This window comes from Colletotrichum gloeosporioides (genome assembly GCF_011800055.1).
Source record: "Colletotrichum gloeosporioides strain Lc1 chromosome Unknown consensus_56, whole genome shotgun sequence".
Classification (NCBI taxonomy): Eukaryota; Fungi; Ascomycota; class Sordariomycetes; order Glomerellales; family Glomerellaceae; genus Colletotrichum; species Colletotrichum gloeosporioides.
The window spans coordinates 216400-241117 of NW_025544701.1; the positions used below are offsets into that span (position 1 = coordinate 216400).

Sequence of the window (24718 nt, forward strand, 5' to 3'; positions counted from 1 at the left end):
ACCCTCTCAGAAATACTCAAGAAGAACTATTCCTCCTTAGACACTACTCAGAGTGCATAGCCCCGTGGTGCGTTATCCAATAGGAAATTGGTCTTTTGAGACAAGCTGCTGAAAGGTCAAGACAGGATGGACCTGCTCTATCGTTATGAAGTCTTCAGCCGGGAAGTTTTGACCTTAGCCCGAGACCACCCGATACTCCGCTACGCAGCCTGTGCCGTTGCTGCCAAACAGCTTGGCCAGATGCGAAGTCCCTTGTCGACAATTATTACCGGCAAGACTCAACAGGAAATTGCCGCTAAACTCCAGCACGGTCCATTGGGGTTGATGTGGTATGGGGCGAAATACTATGAGAAAGCGATACAAACGCTAGTGAAGTCAATCACTTCAGAACACCCCGCTCAGAATTATGCCTCACCGCCAACATCACTGTCGCAGGGGAATCTCATGGTACGAGCAGATGGAGAGGATCCCATTGTAAGGCTGCTCGGGACTTGCATCTTGATCCAGTATGAGCAGATAAGTGCGAATAGAGACGCGTGGTCTGGCCACTTGTTCGGTTTCTCCAAGCTGCTCGATCTCATCGATGATGGACGGCTACTCCATCCCGACCCCATGTTCGAGGCAGTCTATCCGTTTACCAAAGACATCATGCAAGTCAAGGCCGGATTTTGGAACTTTGTGGTGAACGATCTCGAGGAATCCTGTAAGTGAAGCAAATACTGATTTGTTTCCGGGCCCTCATTAACCCATTTTCCAGTCGTATCACACAGAAGGACACGTATCGATACGGAGAATCTCGCTCTCTGGCGTAACATGGGTCTTTTGATTGAAGATAATGGGAGTCTGACTACAGGTGCTAGCCCAAACAGCCTCGCAAACACAGCGGAACACGCGAGGGATAAGGCTTTATCCTACACTTTGATACGCTACTTATGCAAACTCATCAACTATCTAGCACCGTCATCACATCTCGAGACAATGTTGGTTCAACCAAGACTGGCTTTCATGTCACTTGAAGACCATTTTCAAGCCTGGTTTCAGACGATATCCCCGTCTTTTCTTGCGGACGGCACGTTCTTCACGGATAGGCGTTCAAGCGAGGCCACACCAGACCTCTTCAGTCGTGAACTTTGGTTCAGCAACGACCTATGTGCTACCACGATGATGTACTATCACATGGCATGCATGCTTTTGCTGATTCACCGTCCTTCAGAACTGCTTCCGGGAGACGGTGCTGTCGGAGGGCGTACCTCATTTGATCTATTACGGGCGTTTCGTGACGTGGAACATAAACTACAAGGCCACGCCTCCGAGGTCATCTCCATTGTGCGTGGGACTCCTTGCGATGCAGTCAGACTTCGTGCCATTCAGCCCCTGTATGTTGCAGGGAGGTGCTGCACCCAGACCGAGGATAGGAATAGGTTGGTAGGCATGCTCCGGGAGATCGAAGATGATCTTGGAATTGTCACAGGGTACCGAGTTGAAGCTTTGCTTCAGGAGTGGGGTGTTGGACGTGAATCTCTTTCCCTGGCAAGATAGTAATCAGTGTAATAACAGTGAATCCGCTTTCATGGGGCGGCCACAACAAACAAGACTAGGAATACTGAACGTCTTAGTCTATCAAGAAACCTATGACGTAGCGAGGCATGGGACCACTGGGGAAAAGGACTTTCAGGAAGATGAAGAACGATTTAATCCAGGGATCGAAGACCTCCACTTTTTGCGAAGTCGTGGGGCTCTCGGTCGAGATGGAATCTAGAACTTGGCGCCAGCTTAACGGGGCGGTTTCATGGCAGTCAATGTGACGACAACCGCCTCGTCGTCAATATTTCCATTTTAGGAAGTTCACGCGCCACCTACCCACAGAAACGTTGCTGTCCGTCACAGGGACCAAAGCATTGACGATGCAAGTGGTTCTTTGAGTATCACGTTTTGAGAGATGACTGATATTTTGAGCAATGAATAGAGAACGTCGCGCCCCCATAACCCGGGCAATTCTGGCATAAAGGGGCCGTTGACGTTTGGAATGGGTCAAGACAGTTGTTGCACATCAACCAGACGTAGACAGTGAGATCTATCAACATGCAGGTATGTGTTGTTTCTATCGATTTTTCGATTACCATCTAAACACCTCGCAGAATCCTTCATTCGTTCTAAAAGACATCAAAAAGGTTGTCATCGAAGACAGGCCCAAGCCTCAACTCAAAGACGGACATGATGTTCTCGTCCACGTCTCACAGACCGGTATCTGCGGTAGCGACGTCCACTAGTAAGCCAAGCTCCCGGGCCTTTCTCAGTGAATGTGAATCTAACCAATTGTTCAGCTGGCAACGGGGCCGGATTGGCGAGTATGTTGTCAAAGGCCCCATGGTCCTCGGCCACGAGTCCTCAGGCGTCGTAGTCGAAGTCGGCGAGCACGTCACGCATCTCAAGCCCGGTGACAGAGTCGCCATGGAGCCCGGCGTTCCTTGTCGTCGTTGTAGCTACTGCCGCACCGGCAGCTACTTCATCTGCCCGAACATGATCTTCGCCGCAACGCCACCCATCGACGGTACACTGGCCAAGTACTACATCAACGCCTCAGACTTCTGTTACAAGGTCCCTGATAGCGTATCTATGGAAGAGTCGGCCATGGTAGAGCCGCTTTCGGTGGCGTGTGCAATCTGCGAGACAGCTGATCTGAGACCGCACCAGACTGTGCTCGTTCTGGGATGTGGCCCCATAGGAGTCCTGTGTCAAGCCGTTGCGAAGCTTTGGGGCGCCGGCAAGGTTGTTTGGGTCGACGTCGTAGAGAAGAGGCTCGAAGTCGCCAAGAGCTACGGCACCGATGCGACGTACACCCCTCCTCGCGCTGGAGAGGGCGTTGACCCGATGGTTCATGCAGAGACTATCGCTGCGAAGATGAACGATGAGTTGGGTTTGGGAGATGGCGCCGATGTAGTGCTTGAGTGCTCCGGTGCGGAGGCTTGTATACAGCTCGGCGTGTTTGCGGCGAAGAAGGGCGGAACGTTTGTGCAGGCCGGCATGGGCAAAGACGTAGTTGCTTTCCCAATCACTGCAGTTTGCACAAAGGCGCTATGCGTCAAGGGCTCGATAAGGTACAAGGCCGGTAGCTATCCGGCCGCGATTGAGCTTCTTTCTGGTGGCAAGATTGATGTCAAGAGATTGGTAACGCATAGGTACAAGTTTGAGCAGGCTGAGGAGGCGTTCGAGTTGGTCAAGGCTGGAGGGCCAGATGTTTTCAAGGTCATGATTGAAGGTGTTCTCGAGTAGATACCGGGAAACTACCTTACGCATAGAGCGGGGCATGGTCCTGGGAGACCTATGAGGTAAAATCAACTTCATTTTAGCCGACCCTACGTGTGTTCCTTTCTGGACTTCTTGAAGGTCTCAACACAAGCCATGACTTGAAAAAACAGTTTCACTTTATTGATAACGATTCTCTGGATTTCATTATTCGGATCATTAAGGCAACCATCGAACACTACAGATGAGAAAAGCTGCTCTGTCAGGGTAAGACCCAAAATAGAGGTTTAACATAGCCGACAATTGTTCATTATCCCAAGGTCAAGTTGTATTTCTCAGCAATAGATACCTATGTATCTGTTCCAGGGATTGTAGGTAAAATCAACAATTGATCTGTGACCCAGTTGTTGGAACCATGCCCCTAGACGTCAAGTATCGGTCCGCACGTATGGGCAGGAAACAAAATGCAAGGCAAAGAAAGAGTGTATGACCACGCGCTGCTGCGTGCGCGGTCCCCAACTGCATGTATCTCAGCATTACTGGCCTTTAGACGGCGATGTGCAGAGACTTTAAACTCCTCCGGGACATCCCCAGCAACAGCGAAGACCTCGCTGAGGGCGGCGTCGAGTGCCATCGGCGCCCAAACTGTGCCTCTAACTGGCTGGGGGAAAGAGGCCAGCCTACCCGATTAAAATGCAATGTGTCAGCAGGAACATATAGGCGGAGTACATGGAAAGAAACTTAATATAGGTGTTCGAGACATTGAATGCCTATCAATATCATCTTGTGTTGGAACTTGGTTACGTTTTCCTCTGACGTACCGTCAATGTAAAGGCGGGGCGGGCACATTACCACCATCTCCAGTTGAGTCATTTGAAACTTGCTAAGTTAATGATGGCGATCTAATACTTGCATGATCTTCATAGGCCCAACATGCCTTTAAACCCCTGAACACTTATTGAACGTCCGTTCTTGAAAACCACCATGCAAGGCAGGCATTAGGTGTTCTTTTTGGGTTCACATGGGGACTGCAGGTTGAGGATTTGAAAGTGCACAACTCCCACGAACACCCATCAAAGTCAAGACTGACAGCTTATCCAAGCCAAGTATACGGCACGGAACGGCGTGGGATGAATGTCAGCTCTTGAACTATGGGGTTACTTTGCCCAGAAGAGGCGGCTCTTGGCGGTAACATCGCATGACCCAATTGGGCAAGATACGTATACCATTCATACAATATCTCTTGGGATACTGAGACATGCTGTTCTTTGTTCCCGTAAGGTAGCAACGAATTCACGTGTTTTCTCATTACCTGGCCTCCTATCTCAACACAACGGTCATGGCACTAAGCCTCGAGAATGCGTGGAAAGCCACAGCGCCGGGTAAATGTGCAGCCTCTGTCGGATTTTCGAAATCTTACATAATTCTTATAGGTTTCCAATGATCAGACCAGGCTCCTGCATGATCTTTTCTATAGAGATTACCCTAGTGAGTGGTTCTTGGTTGCCATTCTCTTTGGAGAAGCCTGTGCTCACTGATCGCTTGCTTAAACTAGCTGGTGTGAAGTCTTATTGATGTAGAGAGGGTGTGTGAACATGTTGGGAAGAGAATGAAACTTATATATGTAGATAGCTGCACATAGAGTTCTTTCAACAAGCTCTTGTTCCCAAATGAAGAAGGAAAGCTGGTATTCGGGCGAGCTGGATGCTTAAATTAGGAGGCTATTATACAGAAACCACATGTCAGAACCGGGAAATGCTCCAACAAAGCAGATGTAGGATATCTTGAAACCAGAATGACGAAAACAACGCGGATATGCCTGCTTGAGAGTGTATAGATTATGAATCCGACTATGGAACACTAAGGCAGGCTGTTCCAGAGGAACTACCTCTCATCATCGAAAGAACGCAAGAAGCATTACCTACCCACGTTGGACGAGAACTTTGCACTCTGGAACATGGAACATCATGGGAAGAAGGCACCAAACAAACAGACTGCGGCGGAAAAGGACAGCGCAAATGGCAGAGAATGCTTGACTAGACTTGACAGCTGCGTTTGAGATGGTTCTGAACGTTGTTCACTTGAGAGTAAGGTAGGGAAACGACATAGTCTGGACGGGCATGTTTTCGAAATCCCACCACTACAGACTCCCAGCCAATAGATATTCGCGCATTATGACGATTCACAGAAAGCTTGCTCAACGCCACGCAAAAAAACGTCAAAGTGGTCTCTTTCCATGGTCATGATCCAACAGCGCCCTCTGCGCTTCTCACGTCATATGACATCCGAAGTCCACTTACCTAAACAGGAAACAAACCACCCACCAGCCAATCACAGCACAGCACACTTCACCACCAACCCACGCTCCACCCTTCCGCGCCCACGATACCCTCAAAACCCATCACTAAAAAAACACCAAAAAACATACAACACCGGGCATTCGCCAGTCGTCACCGACCTGACTACTACTCCGGCCCTCATTAGCTTATCTATGGGAGAGCGGACGGGATCCCGAGTTTTCCAATGGGTATGGTCGTATGTGGCAGAAGACCGCGTCAAGATGGTCTATATCCTGTAAGGCAGACAAACACTGTGGTCAGTGATTGATGTTGAGGTCAACTTTAGCAAGACATCCAAGTTCACAAAGGCCCAAGTTGCGGTATCGGAAATCTCGGGGTGGCGGGTCCTCCTCCAGCTGCTCTGCGGAAGGACCGGGTGCGTGGAGCTCTTCATCTCGGGTTCGGGCTGATCGCTGGAGACGCCCCTGTTTCATGTCAAACAAACGTCCCCAGCCGCAAAAAAAAATTCAAAGCTCTGCTCACCTTGGATATCTGGTTGGACAATTAGCTCCATGATCTGTGGGCTTCGTGTGAATGTGCGGATATGGTCGATGAGAGGTCCAAGTGCGAAAGCCTAAGAACAGCTGCTACGGTAGGTTAGGATTATGTGAAGAGAAAATAAGTCAGTGAACGTTTTTTGTTGACGGTTTTGAGCTGCGGTGCAGCCAAAAAATCGCAAGTTGCGTTTTGTTCTTGTTTCCAACGACTACCATCCAGCAGCTTCAACACCTCGTATCTCGCTGCGTTCTAAACAGAGACAAAGTAAACCAGTGTCTCTTGGGGAGAGACGTCTATGCAGAGAAACAAACAAACTTGAGAGAGAAAGCGAAAAAGATAAGACGGCGAGACGAGGCTCCCATATGCGATGAAAAGAAACAGTTACATCCCCACGGCACGCAATGCCCCATTCCTCCTCCTTGGATCCGCTGCGACGAAGCATTCCAGCTTGTCGTGATCAAAATGCTGCAGTTATAATCCAATGCCAGTTACCGCTGGATCCCCGTTCAAATGCCCATACTTAACACAGAGAAGAAAAGAAAGACCAGAGTGACCATCGACACCACCCAACGCCAGTGTATGCAAATCCCGAGCTCAAGTCTAATCCTGGCGCTCATCCCGGTCGCTATCATCGCCGCTATCGGTGAGGTCGACAGCCTTTGTTGCCTCGATCTCCGTCATCTCACGCCATGTACTCCAGCTGAGCATGCCGAAGGCGAGCATAATCATGATGCCACCAATGAGGGCCGCAGAACTAAGAGGTTCTCCAGTTCTGAACCAGTCCGTGATGGCCACGATGAAGATGGTCAGCAAGCTCGCCACGCTGGAAAGGACGGGGCTCGTCAGGCTGATCAACACCAGGAAGCTGCCTGCGAAAGTGGCGTTCATGACAACACTGGCGAGGAGCATCCAAGCAGTGTAGCCTGTGGGCAGGGAGAAGGTCTCAATGCCAGTCCAATGGAGGATAGGCAACGGCACCCAAAGGACTGTGAGAGTGAAGGCGCCAATGCAGGAACCGAACGTGTTGGCGAAAATCATTCCGCGGCCAGGGGTAACGCCGTCTGGCGGGCAAGCAAAGCGCTTGTAGAGGACCTCGTACAGACCGTAGAGCACGGAGCCGATGCCGATGACCAGGTTGCCAGTCAGGCGCTCGCCGGCTTCCTTCTGGTGCGCCGCATCGTCGTCTCCGGGACTGGTGTCGCCATAAGCGACAATGAGAACGCCGGCGATAGCGACGAGCACAGCCATGGACTTGTCGAGGCGCAAAGGCTCCTTCAACAGTGGCACAGAGAATACGTAGGCGAAGAACGCGGAGCAGTTGTAGATTGCCGTCAAGTCGGAAGGCGTCGTCAAATTGACTGCGACATACCAGCTGAAGCCAGCAATAGTCAGAGCGGTCGTCACGAAGGCTGTAGTTCTGATGAGGTACAGCAGCGGCGACTTGCGCGAGAGCGAGTTGGGGCGTGCCCAGTCCAGGGTCTGATTCTGAACCATGATGGCGGTGCTGTGAAGCAGCTCGCGGTGGCGGCGCCAAAAAGCAGGCCAGGGAACGTTGCGCTTCTGGATGCGCAAAATCAACAACTGGACGGGCCAGAGTATAGACCAAGAGCCGTGGGTGAGGTAGAGCATGCAGTATGCCTTATTCCAGCCGAGCTCCTGCTGAATATACGCCGACAACTCGGTCTGGATAACGAAGGAGAACAAGCTCAACACGAGGAAGAAGGCAGCGTAAATGTACTTCTTACGCGCGTTGGCTTTGGCTGTTGAAGGAGAGTGTGCGCGAAGCGTCGAGCCGCGGGAGAAGGTCGGTCGGTTAGGGGTCAGCAAGGGGCTGCCACCTCTCGAGCGAGTGGAATAGCCATGGCGCTCGTCGTGAAGGTGATCGTCGTCGTCGGATTTTGGCTTGAGGAGAGGCTGACCAGAGCGAGAGTCGTGGTTCCGGAGGAGGGGCGGGCGTCGGTGAGTGTCACTCATGGCGTCGTCGTCGTCGTAGTCGTGTTTGAAATAATCGTCGTCGCCGTTGCGCAATGCATCAAATTCGGCCAGGCGCTGGTCGAGCCCGGGGCTCAGTCCAGGGCTACTGGTTCCGCTACCTATGTAATCGGAGATGTTGGATTCGCATGTGGTCGCGCTCGGCAGAGCAGGCGACGGATGGTTGGAGTGTCGTGGTGAACGATCGAGTCGGTGGTTGAGGGATCCGTCCGGCCCGATATTGAGTCTGGGAGGCATAAGAGGTAGATTGTAAAAGAAGGACCAAAGGGAGAGAGGGAAGAAGGGAGTATAGATAAGAACAAAAGGCTAAAAATAAGGAGGGACTTGAATGGGAATCGCTGCTGCGGGAAGCTGGCAGTCAGTGGGAGAGAGGAAACAGGCTCAGACTGGAAGTCGATATGCGAGTCGTATGCGAGTCGAGGTTTGGTAGGTAAGTATGGTGTGGATTGGTATGGACAGGCACACATTTGATAGGGACAGTGACAGTTTGGCTTGTTGGAGGACACATGTTGCTGCATTGAAGTGGATACAAGCGTGCGTACGACATGCCTGGCTCCTCAGGAAACCTCCTACCGGGCGTGGATGCTGGATACTTGGCCGAGTACTTGGGGGTCTTGGACTGTGGCAGTACACGAAAAGGGTCAAGAGCAGCCCTGCGATACGTAAGTTTTGCATGGGGGACGCACGGCGGCGGGTAGCAAATACCGTACGGGAGCAGGTACCTACCCTGAATGACGATGGGCAGGTACCCACGAGCATTGAGAGGAAGTAGCGACTAGCAAGTACCCTCCTTCCTCTGCGAGTCTGTACCTTCCACATCGCAGGTCTGTGGCTTCTAATAGGACGGGTCCACGACGCCGAGACACCGCTAACTTGGCAACTGGGCGCCGGCCGGAAGGACGGGGCGTTGGCGGTTGGCGGTTGGCGCGGAAGGCCCTTCCTGGCGGTGCTGCCCTTTCTCCTTTCTGCCCTTCCTGCTGCCCCTTCCACGTCGTGCGCTTTCCAAAGATTACAGGTCCAGCCTGGTGTGTTCCTCCCCCCTCCTTCCCTTGGGTTGCCACACCACACCTCACACACAGCACACACACGTTCCTCCCTTCTTGCGCATTTCCGCAGACTGCAGCAGCGTGTCAGCCCGCACAGGCAACTTCCCCCCACATTTGCGAAAGCTGTCGGGTCCCTGTCTGGGGACACCAAGTCCCCAAGTGCCCCCCCTTCAGTGTGTGCCGGTGCTCACTCAGTCGCTGTCGGGTCTCACCCACGGAACCCCAGCACGCACTCACGCACACCCTCACAAACCACGCCGGGCCGCTCAAAGATTCCGCTGTGACACGCAAAATCCATGCTGCTCGTGTCTCTCCGCTCCCTCCTTTCCTCCCTCCCTCCCTTACTAGCATACCTTATTTCAAAGTCAGACACCCACACAGTCGAGGTCACGGTCGCCTCTGCCTTATCAGACCCTGCCGAATGTACGAATCAAGTACCCCAATACCACACCCTTCCACCAATTCTCGCGCCCGTCACAGGTTGCGGTCATGGCCGTCGTGACAACTGAACAACTCCGCAACTCTGTCACCTGCGTCCCCGATCCGCTGAAAATGCTCGCGCCCACGAATCCTAGCCCCATCTGCTAGACCGCTAGCAGACCGCTGCGGCGGTACAGGCCACAGTTGGGAAGCAGTCGGGAGGGCCTCAAAAGCACCTTTACGCCATCACGCATTCAGTCGCATGACTTACATGGCCCGCTGCCACCACACGCTGACAGCCTCCAGCCCACGCTCACCCCGCGCCGAAGCCCACGGTAGATCCGACAGCACCCATCTAGCGATATCGTGGTCCATCCACGTGTGCATCGGATTTGACATCTGATAGTGCCATCTGTCCCTTTTCCAATTTACTATATGCCATGATGCCTGCATTTCTACGGCAGTTTCCCCTTCAGATCAGAAAGCTTCCCGCCCATCGGTCCCTTTCCCGTCATCATTCGCCCTATTTGGCCCCCGCGCTGAACAGGGCATCCCGGGTGTCGTACTTGTACTCCAGATCCAGGTGCCAGTAGTTGGTCGTGTCCGCCTTTGAGATGAGCCACGCCTGATCCAACGCCTGCACAACCTCCTCGGGCAGAGGGCCCTTCTCGAGGTGGTTCAGGTTGTCCTCGAGTTGCGCCACGCTAGAGATGCCAATGAGGATTCCATCGTTGCCATCCTTGATCTTGAGGTTCGAGTGGTGCACCGTCCATCTCAGCGCCGTCTCAATGATGCTGAGCCCGTGCTTCTCCACCGCGGCCTCAATCGTCTGCAGCGCCTTGAACGTGCTCTCGCGGAAGTAGCGCTTGCGGTAGTTTCCGCCCGTGCCGTGGTTGTCAGAGAAGCGGCCCTCCGTCGGGACGATGTCCTTGGACTTGATCTTGCCCGAGAACAGCCCGCCGGCGATGGGGTTGTACACGACAATGTCGAGTCCGTAACGGCGACAGGCCGGGATGAGCTCGGCGTCGATGCTGCGAGTAATGACGTTGTACATGCCCTGGTAGACCGTCGGGCGCACCCAGCCGTTGTACTTGCACGTCAGCACGACCTCGGCCACCTCAAAGGCAGTGAAGTTGCTCAAGCCCAGCTTGACAAACTTGCCCTGCTTGTGGAGCTTGTCAAGAGCCTCGAGGGTCTCGGCGAATGGCGTTGCGCGATCCTGTAAGCGGTCGTTAGTTGCATGCCAAGTCACACAAGCTCAAGAGCAGCTCATACCGCGGCATGGAGGTACAGAATCTTTGGATACCAGTTAGCTGAGTCCTTGCGAGAATCGGTTTCATGTCAACTCACATCAACGGAGTCGGTTCCGAGCTCCTTCAGACTGGTCTCGACAGACTCAATGACCTTGCTGCCAGCATGATCACCGGCCGAGGAAGGGTACTGAACCTTCGTGGCCAGCGTCAATCCTCTCTCCTTCCACCTAGCCTCACGAGTGAAGGCCTCCTGCTTCCTGCCGACGTAGACGCGGGCCGTGTCGACCTCGCTGTAGCCGCGCGCCTGGAACACATCGAGGGCCTTGTTGAACGTGTCCAGATCGGTGATTCGGGCGCCGTCGGACTCGTTGGGGCCGAAGGTCATGAGACCCAGGATGATTCTATCCTTGGGGTTTGAGGCGACGAGAGGCATGGTGGAAGTTGGGGGATCCTTGAGTTGCGAGGAGCGCGATAAGCCGGGAGCGATAAGAGGGATTACCTTGGTTGACGGGGTCTCACAAGGCAGAAAGATCAGAAGGAAAGAAACACACACAAGTTGTCTTTATATGAGGCTTTTTGGGTCCGATATCGATCACTGGAGTTTACAATGGTTTGGTCCGACGAAGCGATGTCGTGATTAGATAGACTCATACGGCAGCCGTCGAAGTGGGTTACGAGAGTTCAGACCCCACCACCATGGCGGGGTAGATATGCGACAACTGAAGACGTCACGGCGCCGGGAATGGGAGCATTACTAATGGAGGACGTGCCCGGTTGGGACGAGGAGATGGAGGATCCGACGGGAAATCGGCTTTTCTTACTGGAGTGCCGAAAGAAAATAAGGCTGCCGAAAAGCTAAAGATGGGATCAGACGTCAGCCAGTTGCAGGCGAACAACGGGCCTTGGACGCGAGGAAGGACTGCCTAAGCGATTGGCAATGAGCATGACGGGAATGGGCATAGTTTCGCTTTGTTCGTGATAAGTCCGTTAAATCCTATGTGTGTTGTCAATTGGCTGAAGCTGAAGCTGATGTTGCCTAGTCTGCGTGGCTAGCCAGGACGCATAGTGGACTTTGTGGGTGACGGTTCGCAACTGGCCACCTTGGACTGATCAAAATGGCCTCATAATTGGAGCCGATGTCTTCCATCTCTCCAAGCGCCAAGAGATGTTGCAATTGCAACGCTGGATGAAAGGCCTCTCGTCTTGTCTCACCTTCAGCTGTCAGGAGCCATTCAGCCTCCGCAGGGGCAGACTTCTCCCCCCGCCGTTTGCCAGTGGCCCTCTGGTGGCGCCTTTCAAAGGAATGGAATGAACGCGAGCTCGGTCCACCCCGCATGCTGACGCACGTGACCCAGTCACTTCCTTCCTCACCTTCCACCCCCAAGCCGGGGCCCTCTCTCCCCAATGGCGCTCGGGCCATGGCAAGAGTGCTTCGCGCCTCAGGCCCCCGCGACTTTTAATTGTCTTCGCGTAGAAAGCGCGTCAACCCGCGACTTTCGCGTCCTTCCTTTCCCAACGCCTGGCAGGAGCATCCACCCGACTCTGGTCAAAGAAAATCCGTGATACTGGCCCAGCAACTCACCCCAAGCCTCACCGAGCCCTCGCCAACAACCTCACGACCACCGAACGCCACAACATCTTCCCAATCCCCTCGATTCCGACCGTTTGCTTCCTCGCCGTCTGCCTGAGCCAACGCTGCCAAAGTGCCTACTGCACCGCTTACCCCGAGACGCCAGGGCCTGCCCCTTGCTCCACGAAGTTGACCATGGTCAAGGGCAATGCGCAGCCCGGCATCTACAGTGCTACATACAGTGGTGTAAGTTTTTTTTTGGGTTCCGTTCGCGGTCAAATGGCCCGGCCTGAAATTCACGATGTTGCAATTCGACTTGGCGGCTTCACTGGGCGCTTAATCCAGCATCCAGGGGGGATAGCCTCGCCTGATATCGACATCCCAGGCGACATTCTTTGACATCGTTGTAATCTTCTTCACAAGTTTCAACATTGCAGTTGCTGACAGGAACATGTTCTAGATCCCCGTTTACGAGTTTCAATTCGGAGATGATCTCAAAGAGCATGTTATGCGAAGGAGGCAGGATGACTGGATCAATGCGACACATATCCTGAAAGCTGCTGGGTTCGACAAGCCCGCTCGAACACGCATTCTCGAGCGAGAGGTCCAAAAGGAAAAGCACGAGAAGATTCAAGGAGGCTACGGAAAGTACCAGGGAACATGGATACCTCTCGACAAAGGCGTGGCCCTTGCCCAACGCAACAATATCTTCGACCGTCTGCGACCGATTTTCGAATACGTCCCGGGCGATCAGAGTCCTCCTCCCGCACCACGACACACCAGCAAACCCAAGGCACCGAAGAAACCCGCGGTGCCCAAGTGGCCCAGTGCGAGCTTCCAGCAGCAACAGCAGCCCCCACCGCCCACTGCCAACAGCTCCATGCAAGGCGCTACGCAACCAGAGGAGTTTGAGGCCATTGACGGCCTAATGAATGAAGATGATACCCCTGACAACCTGACTGTTGCGTCTGCTTCCTACATGGCAGAGGACGACCGTTTCGACATGTCACACCACTCGACCGGCCACAGGAAGAGGAAGAGGGAGGAGGCTATCCAAGATATGACACAGCAACAGCACTCTCTATACGGAGACGAGCTTTTGGACTACTTTCTTCTCTCTAGAAACGAGAAGCCAGCATACCGCCCAGAGCCGCCACCAAATTTCCAACCAAACTGGATCATCGACTCGGAGGAACACACAGCTTTGCACTGGGCGTCGGCCATGGGTGATTTGGATGTAATCAAGCAGCTGCGTCGCTTCGGGGCTAGTCTGTCGGTGCAAAACGTGAGAGGAGAAACGCCCTTCATGCGCTCAGTACACTTCACAAACTGCTACGAGAAGCAAACGTTTCCGCAAGTGATGAAGGAACTGTTCGATACGGTTGACGCCAGAGACCATTCAGGGTGCACGGTCATTCACCATGCTGCGGTGATGAAGAACGGCAGGGTAGTCAGCCACTCATGCTCGAGATACTACCTGGACAACATTCTCAACAAACTTCAAGAAACACATGAACCTGCTTACGTGCAACAAATCATCGACGCGCAAGACAACGAGGGTAACACCGCCCTTCATCTCGCAGCGCAGCGGAATGCCAAGAAATGCATCAGGGCACTTCTTGGTCGTCAGGCGTCAGCCAATATTCCCAACCACGAGGGCGTACGGGCAGAGGACCTCATCGCTCAGCTCAACGCAAGCAAGAAGGATCGCGGGCCTCAACGCTCATCTTCCCCTTTTGCGCCAGACTCCCAACGCCATGTCTCCTTCAGGGACGCCATGCCGGAGAAAATGAGCAGCAAGAAGCTCGCTCTGACTTCTTTCAACTCGGAAGCCGCCAATACGGTGCAAGCACGCATCACGCCTCTTATCATGGAGAAGTTCCAGGACTTGGCAGGCAGTTACGACGAGGAGATACGGGAAAAGGACACGGCCGAAAAGGAAGCTCGCCGCATCCTTTCAAATACACAAGCAGAACTTAATGCCGTGCGCCAACAAATGGCCGAACTTGAAGCACAACTTGAAGCGGACGATGGGGCCGCGCAGATCATGAGTGAAGCCACTCTGGCCAATCACCAGGTCATGTCGCTCATCACGCATCAAAACCGTCTCCATGTTCAACAAGCCGTCGATCAGGAAATCAGCATGCTCAACGGGGACGTCGACGAGGCCACATATGACGACCGACTGTCCCTGGCTCGACAACTCCAGGCAATGCTCTCGGAGCAGCGGCAGTCAGAATCAGACTACGTCGAGGCGCTGAGCATGGTCGGCACTGGTGAGAACATTGACAAGTATCGCCGTCTGCTGCGCAAATGCCTCGACCCAGCAGACGCAGAGAACCTCGACGCCAACCTGGACAACCTCATTGGGGTAATGGAGGAGGATCGCGACTTGCCATCTGACGGCCCCGAGCCTATGGACGTCGGGATGGGCATAGGCATCGGCATTGGCGGCTTGTAAGCTCGGAGCACGCTGTCATCATTACTGCCGCAGCGAGTTTTTCTCTTTCGGGAGAATGAGAGTACCCGACAGCTCGGGTTGTTCAGATGTTGCATGTACAAAGACCTTTTCGCGCGAGACTTTGGGACGGTTTGACCAATCTCGCCAGATTCACGAGACCCAAAAAAACAAGGAGGGGGCGGCTTCATGGGGGTTTATGTTTTGAAGGCTTGTTATTCCTTCTCGGCGTTTCAAGGCGATGTTATGAGAGAGCGCGGGGGGTTCGTCGATTGGAAGGACGCATTGGATTTGATATTTGCCAGACTAAGGTAGTCTTTCTAATGTCTAGCGGGCTTCAAGAAGGAAAGCTTCGCGATTGATGAGACTTGTTTAACGTATTTTTTGACCATTGCATTGTGAACTCGTGTTCTCGTCTCTCAAGACTCACTCTCCAGGCATCCCGTTCAACAAGAAGAAGACTCCGTTCAATAAAAGTGCTCCCTGCTACAAGGGGCCGCGTTCCAAGACGAGGACTAACTGCATCACTCGATGCGCTATCTCTGAAGACTCCTGCCCACGCGCTGCGGAGCACCGCATCACCTGAATCTCCCCGCGAAGCACAGTACTTTTCCTCCCATGCAGGCGCGTGTGCCCGGGTTTCATGGTCTACCCTTGCTCTCCGGATGATCCGCAAGACCACAACACCCGGAAAGTGTACCCGGGAGCTTGTCCTCCTCCAGTCTCCATAGCGACTCTGTGAACCATCTCGCTTCTAGGGGGGCATGGTCTCGAGCTCTGATGACCACTGCTTGTTAATTACTGCTCTGGTGCGCGACCGCCAAATTCTCGCAGCCAGGCTGGTTCGTTTAGTGCCACCAGCAAGACTCGCTGACCTCTTTTGCTCACAGTCAGCCATGTCACAGGCTCGTTTTCTCCCGTTCTAGACCCCCGGCGGGGATAAGGGGGAGGGACGAAACATCTTTCCGCGGCATGGTGAGATTTTGGGACTTTACGTGCGTGGGGAAATATCCCCATTTCCGGGCGTCGGGGCGTCGCCAGTTTGGGGAATGTTGCAAACGATGAGTGTATCTCGGCGGTGTCTTGTTTGGCAACAAGGCCAAAGTTGCGGGAGCGTTCCCCGTCTGACAACGCCCGGTGTCTGAGATATCTAGCGGAAATGCAGCACTGAGGTGTCTCTTTTGATTTCGAATCATGACTGTAGGCCGGGGTGGGCTTGTCACGTCGCGGTAAAGCCCAATCACTTCGGTCCTACGTGATGACGGTGAGAATGAAGCGGAATCAAGAGGAGTCTCCCCCGAGTGCTAGGGTCATGGTCCGGCTGACTCAACGGCGAGAATAACCTAGACAAGTAAGCTGGACGTTGACGCGAAGTTCATCCTGAGGATGAATTGTTATGCTCACCGAAACTTCAGATTCAATGATGGAAAGGTCCAATCCCATGTGTGGTTTTTCTTCATCTAATTTGATGACGGCGGCATGATCTGCCTAAGGATGGATCTCGTGATGGTTGCACTGGTGAGGTAAGCTTGGCATCACTCACCAGCCGCGAGTTGCACCGCAGAAGAAGGAACTTCGGAATCCCGGTCCAATGCCGCCAGCACATGATCGAAGGCTACAAGTGCGCGGCTAAGCCAAGGCTGGGATCTTCGTATTTCGACCTCTCAGATTTGAGCATCATGCTCCGATACTTACGAAGTTGAAGATGACAGCCTGAGCCTCGTTAGTAATCATTGTGACGAGGGTCACGGTACGGGGAACCAACAAGCGAGTAATGCAACACAAATGCCCTCGAATCAGCAGCGAAGGCAGTGAAGTCACTCGCAAAATCTTCCAGTTGTTTTCAACAGTAGAATAGTTTGCGGTAAACGCAGCTGAGCGCTCTGGGTTCCTGAGGTTAGAATGACCAGCATAACGACTTGGGTGGCTAGTACAGAGGAGGAGCTATCAAGCGAACGACAGAAAGTCACAATTGCATCCGACTTGCTAGGGGAACAAGCGGTCAGGAAAAGCCCAGGCGATATGTCCTCAGCGTTCCAAGGAGTGGTGACTGGATGACCAAGGTATGAGGCAATTCGAATAACCCTGGCCAACCCTTGCAATAACCCCTCATGGCAACGCTTTCGTCCTGGTACGGCAGTGTGTTCTCGAGCGTCAGCCAATGGATTGCTAATGACCAGGGTGCATAGGGGTTCGAAAAAACTAGCGGATGAAGGACGTAAGGCTGAGGCCCGACGAGGGGTCCCTGAAAGACCTCGCATGGTTGGGGGCTGGAAACGGGCGCGAAGTGCGGCTGGTGTTGGGTAGGTTGCATAGCGAACAGGGAGGTCGTTGGCGATGCGGTGTGAGTGGCCAGTGTAAACGCGCCCACGAGGACTGACGTCGAGTTAACCCGCCGACAGTGCCTCAGGGATGCTCGGACAGGATTGAAGATGTGGGTGATGCATCTGGAAGATGCAGATTTCATGCATGGTACTGTGCGTGATGGCCGCTGCATCTCGAGGTTAATCGAGGGTAAGATGAGACGACAACGTTCATGATCAGCACTGGGCCAAATTCTCGCGCCCGAAGCCGCCGACAAACGGTGCGGTCCTTCTGTTGTGGGTCTTGGCTTCCAGGGGAGTATGAAGATGTATGCGGAATGGCATGTGCGGTGACGAAGATGTAGCGCGGCGGCCGGATTTGCGTTGCATGAGCTGGTTAGTGGTGGTGTACGATACGCATACGAGATGGGTGGATAGTGGCAATGGAATCTGGAACGTCCGTATTGTTCGATGCCGCCTCAGCCCCATGTTGTGTTCCCTGCACGTCAAAAGGAGACATCTCTATATCGGGCCCAGCGTTGGTGTAGACGTACCCACTGCAGGCAATATCGACGCGAAGCAGAGCCGTTTTGTGTCTGGACCAATTCGTATTTCGCTGGATAGGGTCAATGGTGGTCGGCACGAGGAAGCAGTCAGCTGAACAGGCGCATCGTCGATGTCAGTTCACCTGGAATGCCTGCTGAAGCAGACTTAGTCAGGCTGATTACTCAACGGACTCGGCCGCAACGCGCGAGCAGATTTACTGACAGTACGTCGTCAAGAGCGCCGTGTTTCTCCCGAGGAGTGCAGAGAATAAACAAGACGGACCAGCTGTGGCGATTGCGATATTCGCAAGGGAACGAGTAAAGAAGCAGGACTGGCGGTTTTCTCATTCCCTTGCCGGTCTCGTAAACGCATCAATGAGGAGACGGCGCAAAGACTGGTACGGTCATGTTTGAGGTGAATCAATGACGGCATGAGGAATTTCCCAAAAAGAACGACGAAACCACTTAGGTCCAGTTGTTGGAGTTGTTGGCGAGAAATCCGCGGTGATCCTGTCGCAAGTGGCAGGAACATAGCGAGCAGGAGCAGGAGCAAGGAGCTGCGAAGGTTCGCCGCCGGGGGGGCGCGGCCGCGTCGGCTCCGTGGCTCGGCGGTCCCAATCGGAGAAGGTATAGGTTGGGGGCCGAACATCTCGTGTCGAGGCCTTTCGGTCCGTGGGCGGGGAGTGTCTGGAGAATAAGCCAACCATAGCGACGTAAGTTGGCTTCGGAGTCGGCGGAGACTGCTGGTCTTGTCTCTGAGCCGAAGATGGTGTAACAGGTAGGAGAAGAAAAGACACGGTTTGGCGTCATCTTAGGTCGGTGATTCGTTACCGTCTGGTCGGCGACACGGTGGAAATAGATGTTTTCCCAGTTTTCCCAGGGAGCGAGGGGCATACTGTCTGTGGCAAGCAGCAAGCGGCAAGTGATAGGTCGGCCCCTGGGATTAGAAGAGGAATGATGATTGGAGGCGGCGGGTCGGGGTTTGTGGCTGTGTCGGGTGTCTGCGGCCGCTGGACTGGCTTGAGAGATGGGGAGTGGTCGGCCGTAGGGGCGGGCAATGTGTTCTGTTGACGCAAATGGAGGGGATGGTCGTTGTCGGTTGCCAGAGTCCGATGAGGTGTCGTTGGAAAAGAATGTCTTGCTGGCGATGGTGCTTTGGTTCTGGGGTACGGTAACCACGGAGGACCAGCAGGAAGGGACTTCCTTGTTGCGATTTACAGATCACAGCCAATTTTGGCAAGCACGAGGGCCGCCGCGGGGGCGGCAGCGGCAGCGGCAACACACGCAAGGCAAGTCAGGTCTAGACGAGACAGGCAGGAGCATTCCCCGTTCCTCATTCCTCATGTTCCATACCTTGCGGTACGGATGTCTAAGGTAGGAAGCAGATACCGTAGATGCAGGTCATCTGGGCTGAAAATACCTTACAGCGGGTGATCGTCTGCAGCTCCTTGACTCAAGATTGGACGGAGCGCATTCCATCTTGGGGTGGCCCCCTCCGAATTGGGCATCTGCACTTCACTCCTTGCTCCTGCTCCTGCTGCTGGCTAGGTCGATGGTAGGCAGGAAGGAAGGCGTGTTTGGCAAAGGGGAAGGAACGAATGGATTCGCATGGGGAAAGAACAGACCACGACCCGACCTGGGAGCCTAACGGGCAGCAAGGACGGAGGTGACAAGAAGGTGCACCCCAGCTGCATAGCATTTTGAGGTTTCCACTGCCGGCCTTACGACAGCGAATGGGAGGCAGGTCCCGTTCGAGAGGCAGCTGAAAAAAAGGACTTGATGCATCACCAACTTGGCCCAGCCAACCAACAAGCCACTCTACCACGACCCGTCCTGGCCTCCTCTCGATCCATTCGTTGCACACCACTCCGTCTCTGGCCAGTGGCCTGGGCTGGGGCAGACTCCTTTGAACTCATCATTCGTCAAGCAACCCGCAGTCACCATACAAACGCCTTGTCAGACGCCCTTCACCCATTCTGCTCAGCCGAGGCCGATCGTTTCCTTCCTCTGTCCATCTCGCTCCAACGACTTTGAACCTGCACCTGCAGTACGGGGTACCTAATTACCTTATCCACCGATCCTATCCGTACTTACACTTCCGTATCCGCCTGCCACTCGTTTCTTGGCCTCCAAGCGCGCCTTGTCACCGACCAGACGTCAATAGCTGAAGCTCGCAGCCGCTCCGTTACCGTCTCACACACACTCGCATTGCACATTTGCAAATTCCCGGTACTTGCTCATGCGCTATTTCATGCAGACTCCAGGTCGGAACCGGTCCTGGGTCCTTTGTCCGTCGCGTCGCATCGCATCGCATCCTGCTTCGGCATGCCGATTTTTGGCAACCGATTGCCAGTGACGACATGTCATCACCGGCTACAACGGTAAACAAGTCCGGGCCAGAGACTACTTGATCTCGCATTTCTACTCATGTCTGCCACTATGTTATTCTTGCAGCCTCTTTCACATTTGCATCACGATCGCCCACGGGTCCTTACGGATCCAATGCTCCCAACAAGCACCATCTTGAATAAGGGGGGTACATCGATCGACACCACAGGGCTGGCTGATGAACCAATCGTTCGATGGAAAGGGCCTAGAAGAGGAACAAGCTCGCAGTTATGGCACCCGCCTCTGCGACACTAGGCAAGCAAGACAAGGCAGGGATCCCAGATGGCGTGGCTGTAGGGCGGGCTCACCTCAGCTGAACCAGGTTACCAAGTAGCTCCCCCCGTTCCACTCGCCCACGCTAACTGTTTTTTGCGACAATCCTCCCAGGTCCCCGATGTCTCCTGCGCTTGCTTTTGCGACCGCTTGACGCTTGACGGGTCATCTGCTCTCGAAGCGTCCCTATCCCCCGTACAAGGTCCCTAACCCCACGGCACGGCCATCAGCCGAATACAACGACAACGAAGCAAGTCGCCGAGCCGCCACTTTGGATTGTGGACTGTATTCCCTACGAGGTGGATAGGTCAGCAATGTCCCAGTTCAGTTGCCCAGCTACAGCTGCCTGTCATTCGAAGCACCTGCCCCGCGCGCGCGCCTTCGTCCTCGACTCGCGAGACACGGACTCTGATTCTGTCCATATGCGCTGGAGTTCAGCTTGCTCTGTTTGTTCACTGGGGGCCTCCGTGGCATTGGCCACCATTTGCCATGTTGCTATTCTCCGTTGCAGCTTGCGCAGTGCTTCGTCATACTAGAGCCCGGCGAAGCAGGATGCGCGTCTCTTACGGTGGATCGGCCACCGAGACTCCACGTTGCGCCGACTTCCACTAGGACCAAGGCCGGGGGACCAGCCCAGCTGGTATGGTCGTCTGGAGCGGTTCCCTGTGCTGCGGTCGCTAACAGACGGGTCATTCGCAGGAACTGTGAACATCCTGTTGGGCTGAACGACAGGGATCCCCTGACGCGGTCTCGAGAAAAAAATCGACCCCAAATGTTGCCGTCCGTTGTCCGTCCCAACCTGCCAACAATAGCCAGCAAAGAAAAAAAGAGTCCGAGCCGTTCTAATCCTAGGCGTAATCTGCGGCTGCCTGTCAAATCTATGATCAAACACATGGAATTCCTACACCGCCTTAATTGGGGTTTCGTTCACCATCTCGTTCTCCGTCCCACTCAGAGAAGCCTGTCCTTATCAGAAGCGGATTCGGGCGCATTGCATTGCCATTACCACCAGGCTTGTTGGTGCTGACAGGAACTGTTTTCTAGGCCGTCCGCGCAGATGGGAAGTGTGCGACGTAGGGCTCCAACAGCGTTTCTCAAACAAACCCAGGAAGCAAGGTCAATCGCCTTCCAACATACACATACATGATGACCGCATCTTCAGAGTATCATGGCGTCTTCTTCGCCCGGGTCTGTTCCCCACCTTGTTCCTGCGGACGCGCCCATGGGCCACCCCATTCACGCCCGCTTCTGCAACACTGCTTCGCATTGAAGCGTCTTCAGCTTTAAAGACAGCCGGTGGAAGTGGTTATCCGCACACCTCTACAACCGCCGCCTTGCAGCAAAAACAAGCATGGAAACAACAAGGCCAGCGTAGTCGCCATCGTGACTGATCACTGAACTTGGGCGTCTAATGGGCCCTGACTAGCGCCATTGGCCTGCCCCGGGCTCTCGCCTAATGCTAATTTCAAAAGACAGACAGAGGCTGACTGAGGATGAAGACGGCGCACTGAAAACGGGAACTCAGGGCTCACCTTTATTCCGCGCAAGCCAAGCCAAGGTCAGGATGCTTGCTGCCCGTCAACTCATACACACCTCCCCTTTCGCCGCACACCCTCCCATGGTGGCCTCGAACCCCTTCATTTTGGTCTATTATCTCATTCCTTCTGGCAGCCATTTCCCTGCCGGGCCAGATCTTGCAAGTTGCGATGCCATCTGCTTGCGAGTCGGTCTCCATCGTGCCTCGTCTCCCGCGACATGGCGCATCGACACCATGTCTATATATATGATACAGTATCCTTCCCATTCTGTCCGCAATCCTTCCACCCCACCACAGCTCCCGTCCCCTTGACGTCTGCCACCAGCCCCGTCTCCCAATCCTCATTTATTTGTTGGATTGTCCCCGGGCACAAAGGAATCTGTCATCGTTGCTGACAGACAAACAAAGCCTTTGTAATCTAGACAGCGTTGCGCACAAAAACAACGGCCTGTTGTCTCATCCTCCTCTTACTGCGACCTGCATTTGCCAAGCGCGGAACCTGACCTCGAATCACTTCACTACGCAACCCCAGGGAACTTCGGTAGCAGCTTTGTGGTAAGTCAGTCATTTACTACAATTACTGGGAGCAACCGCTCGCCGCGACACTGGAACCTCTATTTTCAACTTTACCCATGGGTTTCAGAGCTCGCGGCACAGACTGAGCCTCGCCCCCTAGCGCGCGGCATCCACTTCAGCACGATCGAAGACTTACACACCTTTCGGCCATATAGAACCCGGCAACCCTCTCTCCCTTACTTTTTTTTGTCTTCGGCCTTTTTCCACCCACCTCTCGGTCACTTGCCTTCTGAAATACCCAAAAGCAATCGGTCCAAACCGGAGCTTTACTCGGCACCTTTTCCACTCGACTTACGGCAGATGCGGCGGCCGAGGCCCACCATCCCAACCCCCTAGTCGCTTATGTCCAGCAGCGCCTTTTCATTACTCGCAAGCCACCGTTAGGTCTTGGCCTGGTCGCCGGACACACAGGCATACCCCAGACGTGCCACCACACCGCATCCCAAGCGTGCTGAGGAAGGTACCTCTACCTCTACCACAGCCAGGAGAGAGGCGACCCCCAATACGACCACCAACCAAACCTAATCACTTACCATAATCGACCCTTTAAGCAGCCATGCCTGCCGTCACGCATGCTGAGGTGGCTGTTGAGCAGCCGTTGTCGACTATCAGCTCTTACCATCTCTTCTCAGCTTCTCATATATGCGCCGGTCTCGCCATTTTGGGCCTTCTTGCCATCTTCCGCCTCGTGGTCTATACCATGTCCAAGTCAAAATCAGGAAACGGAAATACAAGCCAGGCTCACCGAGACGGGCAAGTTGATGACGATCTGAGCCACTTGGTCAATCAGCAAAGTCTCCACCATCACTTCTTCCACGACAGGATCTGGCCCATGGAGGAGAAGTCACGTGGAGTCAGCAGTAATACCGCAACTGCGGAGGATGGGTTCAGCAGGAAAACAGGCCCATTTTCGAGCCTCTCAACGGAGAATGCGAAAGACGCAGGCGCGCGTAAGGATGATGAAGGCCGTGAGCGTACGCCGTCACCTGGCAGCATGTTCGGCCCGGGAAAGCTTTCAGGCCTTACATCGACAAGACTGATGATGTCGAGGCCGCCGCCCCCGCCTCCGCTTACGCCCCCAGAGCTGTCCCCGTCTGTTTTCACGTACGATGATCGCAGGAGGAGTTTCACCGGCTTCAACTCGGAACTCGATGCATCTTTCTTTGAGCAGCCCAACCCAGACTACATGTCGTCCACAGAGACAGAGACAGAGACCGAGATGGCGACGACAACGGCGACGCAAAACGTTCAGACTACGAGGTCGTCACCGACGCCTCGCAGGCGGTCTTACACCAAAACTCTACCTATTGGGATACCAGCTACCACGACGAGCTCCGCTTCTGATGGACCTGGAACTGTCTTTTCTCCCTCGTCATATCCGCCAACATCACCTCTTCTTCCAGGGCCGCCGCCGATTCATGGAGAGATCCTTGAGGATGGAACCTTTCGCGAGATCAAGGTGCAAGGCGAGATCATTTCGATGCTGGACGGCAGCGGAGCCGGTTGGAAACGCCACACCAGAGTATATGGAGGCGGTGTTTGCCTCGCATGCGCGGCATCCTGCGACGATGGTCACCACGGCGGTTTCTATGGTGAGAACGTTTTGCCAGAAGAGAGACGTTACTAGGGCCACGCACATCACCGGCTTCGGCTTCAGGTTGGACTAATATGGGTTGTCTATATGAAGAAAGTGGACATTTCCTCTGCGCGTAGAGTGGTGATAGAGGACTTCAGCATCACGGTAGGAACCAAAAATCGGGGCGGCACACAATCTCACTCGGCAGAGTCTCGTCTAGAGTGCCCGGATGCCATGATACTTTTTCTTTTTTCTTTTTTTTTTTCTCTTCTTTTCTTTATCCATCTGGCTTACCTATCTGCCTCACGGCCACACGGGGAGTTTGGCATATCCTGTACTTGATTTCCTTGTGTAATGACGTTTTCTCGGGCAGTGGAGAGTGGAAACATGGGCATGTGGGGGAACAAAAAAAGGCATCGGGCACCTGTTTTTCCTTGTTTGTTTTCGAACTGATTTCCTTGCAATCTTTACGCATAATGACGCTTACGATGAGACATTTTTTTCTTTCTTTCTCTTTCCTTGGTTTTGTGTGTTTGATAAGTTGAGGTTTCCGCTCAATGTTGGGAGCTGGGGACTAGTCTGTTGAGCAAGCAGGTGTGTATGTATGTATCTCGAGTTGTGTTGAAGGCAAAGTCTGTTGGTAATCTCATGTGTAAGTTGAGTGCGGAGTAGAGAAGAGCCTGGGGTGATGCGATGGG

The 24718-nt window shown here is 53.8% G+C and overlaps 5 protein-coding genes across 5 annotated transcripts; 3 read left to right on the forward strand and 2 right to left on the reverse strand.

Moving 5' to 3' along the window:
- Positions 1-126: 126 nt before the first annotated feature.
- On the forward strand, positions 127-3273 carry GCG54_00011806 (putative D-xylulose reductase A; the record flags this gene model as incomplete). Its single annotated transcript, XM_045411698.1, has 6 exons — positions 127-447; positions 508-703; positions 758-1326; positions 2065-2088; positions 2139-2269; positions 2325-3273. 6 exons carry the CDS (start codon positions 127-129, stop codon positions 3271-3273), a joined length of 2190 nt encoding a protein of 729 aa, XP_045262296.1.
- A 3410-nt stretch (positions 3274-6683) lies between these two features.
- Positions 6684-8312, reverse strand: GCG54_00011807 (uncharacterized protein; the record flags this gene model as incomplete). The annotated part of the gene is made up of 1 exon (XM_045411699.1): positions 6684-8312. The coding sequence occupies one exon, from the start codon at positions 8310-8312 to the stop codon at positions 6684-6686; it is 1629 nt and encodes a 542-aa protein (XP_045262297.1).
- Positions 8313-10064: 1752 nt separating this feature from the next.
- GCG54_00011808 (Aflatoxin B1 aldehyde reductase member 2) lies at positions 10065-11227 on the reverse strand (the record flags this gene model as incomplete). Its single annotated transcript, XM_045411700.1, has 3 exons — positions 10065-10760; positions 10817-10837; positions 10892-11227. The coding sequence occupies 3 exons, from the start codon at positions 11225-11227 to the stop codon at positions 10065-10067; spliced, it is 1053 nt and encodes a 350-aa protein (XP_045262298.1).
- A 1332-nt stretch (positions 11228-12559) lies between these two features.
- Positions 12560-14825, forward strand: GCG54_00011809 (Cell division cycle-related protein res1/sct1; the record flags this gene model as incomplete). Its single annotated transcript, XM_045411701.1, has 2 exons — positions 12560-12610; positions 12825-14825. The coding sequence occupies 2 exons, from the start codon at positions 12560-12562 to the stop codon at positions 14823-14825; spliced, it is 2052 nt and encodes a 683-aa protein (XP_045262299.1).
- An 8175-nt stretch (positions 14826-23000) lies between these two features.
- GCG54_00011810 (uncharacterized protein) lies at positions 23001-24071 on the forward strand (the record flags this gene model as incomplete). The annotated part of the gene is made up of 1 exon (XM_045411702.1): positions 23001-24071. The coding sequence occupies one exon, from the start codon at positions 23001-23003 to the stop codon at positions 24069-24071; it is 1071 nt and encodes a 356-aa protein (XP_045262300.1).
- Between the last annotated feature and the right edge of the window lie 647 nt (positions 24072-24718).